The sequence below is a fragment of the Cynoglossus semilaevis genome, chromosome 1 (assembly GCF_000523025.1).
Source record: "Cynoglossus semilaevis isolate Cse_v1.0 chromosome 1, Cse_v1.0, whole genome shotgun sequence".
NCBI classification, from domain to species: Eukaryota; Metazoa; Chordata; class Actinopteri; order Pleuronectiformes; family Cynoglossidae; genus Cynoglossus; species Cynoglossus semilaevis.
In genome coordinates, this window is record NC_024307.1 from 5,086,840 (window position 1) to 5,095,142 (window position 8,303).

At 41.3% G+C, this 8,303-nt stretch overlaps 1 protein-coding gene across 4 annotated transcripts in view; it reads right to left on the reverse strand.

The window, feature by feature from the left end:
* aspg (asparaginase homolog (S. cerevisiae)) overlaps window positions 1-8,303 on the reverse strand; it is a 23,118-nt gene that overhangs the window by 6,249 nt on the left and 8,566 nt on the right. For 3 of the 4 annotated variants that reach the window (XM_008332439.3, XM_017035090.2, XM_008332520.3), the window contains 9 exons: window positions 7,194-7,319; window positions 7,031-7,114; window positions 5,968-6,094; window positions 5,776-5,888; window positions 3,187-3,372; window positions 2,980-3,093; window positions 2,122-2,241; window positions 1,790-1,885; window positions 249-412 (listed from right to left, as the gene is read on the reverse strand). In XM_008332439.3, the coding sequence (XP_008330661.1) occupies window positions 249-412; window positions 1,790-1,885; window positions 2,122-2,241; window positions 2,980-3,093; window positions 3,187-3,372; window positions 5,776-5,888; window positions 5,968-6,094; window positions 7,031-7,114; window positions 7,194-7,319 (1,130 nt within the window). Of the gene's footprint in view, window positions 1-248; window positions 413-1,789; window positions 1,886-2,121; window positions 2,242-2,979; window positions 3,094-3,186; window positions 3,373-5,775; window positions 5,889-5,967; window positions 6,095-7,030; window positions 7,115-7,193; window positions 7,320-7,498; window positions 8,281-8,303 lie in introns of those variants that run through there. The other variant, XM_008332603.3, reaches the window with a different exon arrangement.

An 8,303-nucleotide genomic window follows, 5' to 3' on the forward strand; every position in this document is an offset into this window, starting at 1 on the left:
AGACGATTCTCCACCTCACAGCTCATTTAATGAAGTTTCCTCCATCACAGTCATTTACAGAATGATTGCAAGAAACAATCAGACGACTATGAGGAATAACAGCGGTCCCTGGTGGTGACAGAGGGGCGGGTGGGTGTTCAGATGACATGTTTGAATCCTTGGAAATGACACTGTCGCGTTAAGAGAGGCAAAATCGACAAAATGGCACGAGCTCCTCTGGATAAAATAAAGAAGAATTTGAGGTTTACCTAAAACGCACTGCGTTACACAGAGGCGTATCCCCGAATCGATCTTTAGCGTAAACCGTGGCTCCGTGGATGAGAAGATACTGCACCACCTTCAGGTGACCCTCGCACGCAGCAATGTGGAGAGGTGTGCGGCCGTCGTAGTCACCCAGACACAAGTTGGTGCCCTGTGACAAGAGAAGGGGGCAGAAAAGAAAAAAATCTGACCTTGAAGTGTGTTTGATGTTTAAGTTTAAAACCAAGAAACGTAAAAGCAGAAAACATAAAAGATTTAAAACCGACAGAAACCACGTTCAACTGAATAAAGACAGACATTTTTGAAAAAGCAAAATAAAACAAAACAAATAAAACGATTGAAAATAATAGTTAAAGAAATGACCTCAGGGCCAGATTTGGGGTTTTTCTTGGGCCAAAAGTGGACCCCGAGCCAGGAGTTTGACAACCATGCTCTGTATTATACAAAATGCTCCTATCCAGTAGATGATGCTTCCACTTTTCCTCGTGTTAAAAATGTCACTTTGTGTGGACTAAGACACATTTAAGTTGAGGTTCCGTAGCACAGTGGTTAACTGGACTGCCTTACCAGCAAACAGCAGAGAATCCTGGGTTTGATTCCCAGAGGAACCACATATCCCTAACGGTGCCTTCCCCTCTTGTGAGTTGCTCTGGATAAAAGTGTCTGCTAAATAACTGTTAGCATGTCTGTGAAGTCAAATAAAATGGACAGTATAGCTGCTCAGCTATGGTTGCTACCTTTAGCCTCCCTGGTAACGATCAACATCACACACTAACACTGGCTCAGACATTTGACTTCAGCTAGTACAACTCATGCTCTGGTTGACACCGGATCCACAACTACTAATTATTGTCATTATTTCTTTCATTATGCAAAGAGCCACCGTATCAGTTGCGTCAAATCCCATAAATGACAAATAGTGAATGTGTCCACAAACCAATGGCGTTCATTTCACTGCAAAACAAAAACATGAAATATTTACAACTAAGAATGTGAAAGCTCAGAGATTATTTACTAGTTTGCCTAAAGTAATGTGTTGTTTAAAAAAATATCTGTGTTAAAAATCACTATTTTTTTTAACCAAAACCCCAAATAAGTGCATTAAACAGGAAGAATGTAAAAGATTAATTAATTAAGATAAATCTAAATCAAACGAGTTCTCAGTGATCCACACTGAGCCACAACCACGTACACTGGCTGCTGGGACAGTCACAGGCCGGCTTTACCTGTCGGGCCTCATGTTTTGTTTGGCCCTATGCACCTGTGTGTGAGAGAGTGTGTGTGTGAGAGTGTGTGTGTGTGTGTGTCCCACACCCCTGATATTGGAACACACTGACCAGGAGCTGATTACATCAGGTGACTCAACAAGCTCAACACGCTGAAAAGTATCGCTCCAGCGACAGTGAAAGTGGAGGCTGTGTAAACACTCGTTCATTTCTGTGCATGACTCTCACTGTAACAAATACACACAGTATGTGTGTAAATCGTGTTTTAATTCAGGGCTGATGTAAAGACGTGTGTTTCTCACCATGTCTTTCAGAGCTTCTAAGGCTTCTGTGTCTCCGATCTTGGCGGCGGCACACGCCAGCGGCGGAGTCAGAGCATCGCGGATGGCTTCCAGCTCCTGGACACAACACGGACCTTAATCATAAAAATGCTGAACTGCAATTCAGGTAGGACTCTGAAATGGCTTAAGTAATAACTGTAAATATTGGGAAACGCCAGGAGTTTCTCATAAGCTGAGTGCAGTGGAGTAAGAAGTGACAGGAAGTGGGCCGTGAGGACTGCTAATCACACTGTTAGCTGGAAGAGGTCCTCCTCCTCCTCCTCTTCCTCCTCCGCCACCGCTGCTGCTCTCACCTCTTTGCAGCTGACGCTCAGGGACTTGGCGATGACCTGGATGAAGCGGCTGTTGCTCAGACACAGCTTGGATCCTGCCATGTCCACGCTCATTTCACCTCGCAGGTTCTGACTCATCATCTTCAGCAGAACCACAAGAAACACAAAACACAGTCTTGCTTCACTATTAACAAGTGCACGAGTGTAGTCACTATTCCTACAAAACTTCTATTCACGTTGAACAAATGATGTAAAATTACAAATTATTGCAGTTTTCCCAACGTGACACAAACAGTTAAAAAATATTGAAATCGTCCCTCCTGCCACGGCTTTGTGGGCCTTAGGAAGGCCCTGCCCCCTACTTTGGCCGTGCATTTACCACAAACCAATGACAGATGTTATAAAAGAGGCCACAGGTAACAGGGTCACTCGCAGTAACAATTGAATAAATTTGTTTTTTATGCAGAGTAAAACTATGTCAGTTAGATGTCAAGTGGGCCGTACCAGTAAAATGATAACGTAATAAACTATAAACAACAATAGGCCCATGTTTTTCCTCTTTGTTTTTATGCAAAGAAGTACAAGTACATTAGATATTTATTACTAATACTATTCATTAAATTATAATGAAATGTATAAATAAATATTTACGAAAAAATATTCTGAAAATAAAGTGTTTGTTTTTTTTTCAAAATTCACCAAGCGGGCCGAATTGAACAGCTCAGTGGGACGGTTTTGGCCCGCGGGCCGTATGTTTGGCACCACTGAAGTAAAGGTAATTTGATGTTGTGCATATGAAATATTTTCTGTCACACTGCATTACAGCCTATTATTATAGGTCTGGCGTGTTCATCTACAGACTCTTCTCATGACAACAACCTTTCGTTTGGTTTCCAGACTCAGGTCCTTCTTGGCCAAAACATAGGACAGTTTGGACAGGGCAGCCTCTGGAGTCATGTCACCACCAACTATCAGCCCTGCGTCGATCAGCACCTAGAGGAAAAATGGGAACAGGTTTGAATCCTTTATTCCTCAGTGCAACTGATTTATTTACACAGGCCCATCCCTTCACGTCGGAGGAGCTACCTTGCCCGTGGCGTAGGACGTGGACACGGTGCCCCGGAGACACTGGGTGCAGTTGACCATGATGACACCGGAGTCAGTCGCCTTCCTCAACTCCTCCAGCAGGTCCGGACGGTTATCTGGGGCATTTCCGCTGCCGTAGGTTTCCAGGACCACGCCCTCCATGGGCGGCTGCAGAAAGGCCCGCACCTAGACACAGGCGACAGCGCACGTTTAAAAACACCCGCAATTTACTGCCGACTGAACTGGCTGCTCAACCGTGGCCGACCAAATTGAGGAATTAGTATTCCATGTTATTTTTGCTGCAGCTCCTTTCACGCCGATACATGTGGCCATTCACACCACTAAAAAGCCCATCTGGTGCCACCTACGCAACCAGTCCCTCCATCACTGGTTGGCTGGCAGTGGGAGGCCCTATACCACATCATTAGCCATGGCTTATGACTAGCGTGGCAGATGACTTAAAATGGAAGGAAGGAGAGCAATTAATCTGAAGGTGTTAGCAAGCATGAAGTCACTTGGCAAGACCGCGTGGCAGTCGTCGTAAAATGCGAGGGGAAGGTGACATTAAAAAGTCCCGGGTTCAGTTGGACAAGAAGTGTTTGACGTGGATTACCAATGAAGCCCTCGTACAGAGGACATATGTGGGCACACGAGAGTCTGGTGCCCAATCAAAGCAGCGCCTCATGAAGGCAGTTAAATGCTGTAAGAAAATCTTGATAGGCAGGCTGGGCAGCAGCAGCAGATTGAGACAGTAAATACCCTCTCCCGGCTGCCGCTGCAGGGGGAGGTGCAGCTAAATGTTACAGTATCTGTGCCAGTCCTCCCTCTTTACAGGACCATCGGTCATGGACCATAAGTCCTTCTCATCCTTCTCCGATCTCAGCTCTGATGCGGGTTTACATGATGGAAAAAAAGCCGTATATCAGAATTAAATGTAATTTAATTGAACTGTGTTTTGGTCCAGTTTTTAAAGGAGCCTGGAACTCCAGCAGAACGTTTGCTTTATTATCATTTAACACGGCGAGAAGGAACATTAGATGATGACTACATAAAAGCATGGAAATATTTTTATATTGCCGCTTTTAATTTTTATTGTTCATAATTTGATATCATTGGGTTTAGGAATGTTGTTGTCTTCCAAGTATAAAAACGAATGGCATCATTTTATAGCAGGAAAACAAAGGGAAATAAAATCAGACGACACCGACAACATTTCCAAAAACATAAAAGTAAATGCAATTTTTACACAAAAAAATAAATACGATAAAATTTAAAATCACAGGGACAATTTCATCAGGCGGTTTTAATGGATTAAAGCTCTAAGGCGAGCCAAGGACCCCCAAACTGGTAATGACATAAACCAGGGACCCCAACTCTATATAGTGGAGCGGTGTAACGGCACAGAAAACCCACGGACCGGTACGAAAAGAAAAGTGGAGTCACAAAAACACAAACACTATACTTATATATATTTAAGTAAATATATGTAGTGTATATATTTCATATACGTATATACACATACACACGTGTATATATACTGTATATAAATATGTATACATATATAGCCATATATACATATTTACATATATATACATACTTACATATAGATATACATACATATATATTTACATATATGTATACATATATACATACATATGTGTATTAATTTAGGACAATTGTATACTGTATTGTAAAACTGTCTTTTAAATTAAACTTCAACCAGAGTCAGGTACCTTACCAGTACACTGGTTCATATATTAATATTTTACTGTATTTTAAATAAAATATTCCAAGTGGGATGATTATTTATGATATATTATATCATCTCGTCAATAAAAAAAAGTCACGACCAAACGTCTTCAGCAGAGGTTTCCACCTCTGGCCTCTCTCTGCACAGCGACTTCTCCTGACTCCATAAATCTTTTGACAGAATGATACACTGCAAACAGCGTGACACCATAATTTCTGGATACATTGTCAACATTGTTTACGTTGACAGATCGTTAACACAAAATGTTCAGCACAAAGTACAAAGTCGTGCCTGTCTCCACTGACACAATGGTGATGCAAAAACATGATAGCAGTTAACCTGGAACATTCCATAATGCTCGACTAATATGGTAATGTATTCTAACTAACATGGCTGTGGGATATCAGGTAGAATTACGTCTACCATTGAACAAAGTGGGAAATATTCATTTTCATTTTGGCTGATAACGAAGGATTTTGTAGGAAAAGGCAAAAACTACAAAATGTAGTTTTTTGTGTTTTAGGGAAGTGTACATACTTTTCTGGAAATTAGTATAACGACAGTGAACTAGCAAATGCTAAAAAAAGATATAAATATTTATATCAGAGTACATCACATGTCGCCCTTTCTTCAATAATGAGCTAGCATCTTCTTTCCCTCTAAACAGGATCACACATGACAAAAAGAACGTCACGTTCGATTTGGAAGGATTTAAGTAGTTTTCGAGCCATCACGACCACAAACTGGTTTATATCAAGTGACAGATTTGAACTGGTTCCTGAGACTGAGTTCAGAGGCTGTAACACAGAATATGTAGGACATTTCCTGCGGTCACTCACGGTAGCAGCAGTGATTCCTGGGAACAGCCTGAGGAGGCCCACGTTTCGGTTCAGCTCTGTGCTGACTTGAAACTTGGCCGTAGTGTTGGCCCTCCACACCGTATCCCAGTTAACTGTAAGAAAACCACACATCAGAAACTCTGTTAGTCTGTAGGTGTTTTTGAACCTGGGGGAGTTACAGCGGCGTCTTACTTGTGATGTCCACCTCAGCAGTGGCCAGGGGAGCCAGGTTGGGGGAGGCAAATGCGTTGAAACTCCCAGCATCCACCTTTGTCACCCGATTTCCTCGGTAGAGTTTGTTGTAGAAATAGAGGCACACCTGAGTGGAGAGTGAAAAGGAACACAGTGCTCTAATGCACGGGTTCAGGGGCCGCATGCAACCTTGTTAGATGTCAACTGGGACGGACCAGAACAGTCAGAACATAATTACCCAAAAATAACAAAAGGTCAGACTTTTTCCCCTTTGCAAAAAAGTATATTAGATAAATCTTTAATATTAAAAATGAATATATTTTTAATATCAATATTTAATGAAAAATAATTTTACAAAATATTTCCTGAACAACAAGTGTTTGTGTATTTTTATTTTCAAAATGTATCAATCGGGCCGGATTGAAGTACCAAGCAAACCGGTTTTGGCCCACGGGCCGCATGTTTAACACCCCCGCTCTAATGCAACACACCTGTGCATATACATCTCGAAGGAATACATGTTGTTTAACACTCGATAAAAATAAAATAAATATATATATATATATTCCCATCAATTAAAAACCCTTACTTGCTCTGGAGGCTTTTTGGCTTTAACGCAATAAAATCAAATTAATTAAGGCAGGCCCGATTATTACTGCCTCTCAGATAAACATACGGTTAGATAACACTTTCCGGGTCCTCTTCCGACTTTTGTAATACTTGTTCAGTATTGCGAAACCCGTGTCACTGTTGTTCTCAGCAGGCAGGTCCTTCATTATCACTGCAAACAAAGAGCGTTTCCATCTGCTGACTTTGGTTTTATATCCCCAGCTTGTTAAGAGATACATAGATTTATAATGGAAGAAGCCGCATTTATAATTTGGTCACTGTTTAATGGCGTCTCCGGAAGAGCTTTAAAGACAGTTCCAGCGACGAGTAATCACCGCCGTTCTGTTGTTTCCTCACATTCCATTAATACAAACTCTTTTTAATTTTCTTCTTGGAGGCAGCTAAATGAAGCATGACAGACAAACGACTGAGCAACACATGCACGTGTCCTCACCTCAGGTATAACAAATTGTCCAGCAATCAGCAGCGCCCCCAGCAGGTTCCCTCTGCCATCGTTCCTCATCTCATAGATGGGAACCTAGACGGGGGAAATTATCTCGTCTTAAAAACAGATGTGAAGGCAGCAGCAAGTCTATTTTAAGTCCTGCAGTTTTTACCTGTGAGCCGGTGAGAATGATCGGTTTGCCCAGATGTTCACACATGAAGGACAGGGCGGAGGCCGTGTAAGCCATGGTGTCTGTGCCGTGGAGGATCACGAAGCCGTCGTAGTTTTGGTAGTTATTCTGGCATCACACAGAAAAAAACCCACAATGAAATATTTAAATATATCATAGAATAACTCATGTCGTCAGCGGCCCAGTACCAAAATATCTACGGACTAGTACCGGTCCACAGACCAGGGGTTGGAGATCCCTGATGTTTGTGACGTGTGTGAGTGTGTGTGTATATACAGTGTGCACACCTCAATGTCCTTTCCAATTCTCCCCCAGTCGTCAGTGGTCATATTGGAAGAGTCCAGCAGGGGGCTGTACTCCAAGACGGTATAGACGACTCTTTTATTTCCTTTACTCATCCTGAAAGACAGAGGGATCATGTTCAAATTAAATTATAGTGCATTTTAAATAGGAATGTGTTATTTGTTTTAACATTCAAGCAAAAAAAATAAATTTAAATGCTACTAACAGTGGATTAGTCACTGCGATGCATTAGTTTCACTCCAAACACACGGTTAATTTAGCATTAGCTTTTCTACAGGTATAACAATTAATGTTTTTGGATAATAACATTAGATAAAAAATAGAATTAATATGCGCTAATAAAATTCCTAAAAACTGTATAAGGGGCTTTATTTTAGTTGTACAAAACCGTAGAACTCACTGGAAGTTAACAGAACATACAACCAAACGGATGATGATGCAGTTTGGGAAATAGGTTTTTGTGTTTCTCCATGTGGCTTTATATGCCATGGCCAATCAAATAAGTCTACGATGAAATCGGGGGAAAAACATTTATGAAAATTAACAAACTTTGGGAAGATGTTTCCTGCTTCTCTGAATATCACTGCTGAAGGGTTCACAAAGATATACAGTTTTTTCTAGACTATACGTTGTACTCGATTAATAGTCGCCAGATTTCCAGATAGTCCGCAGTTCTCTTCTCTGCTGCTTGAATACCGTTTCTAGTTGCAAACGTCGAAATCTTTAAGTCTTTAAGAAAGTTTTTTTCTTGATTGTTTTATGTCTTTTATTGAATCTTTATGGTTAAAT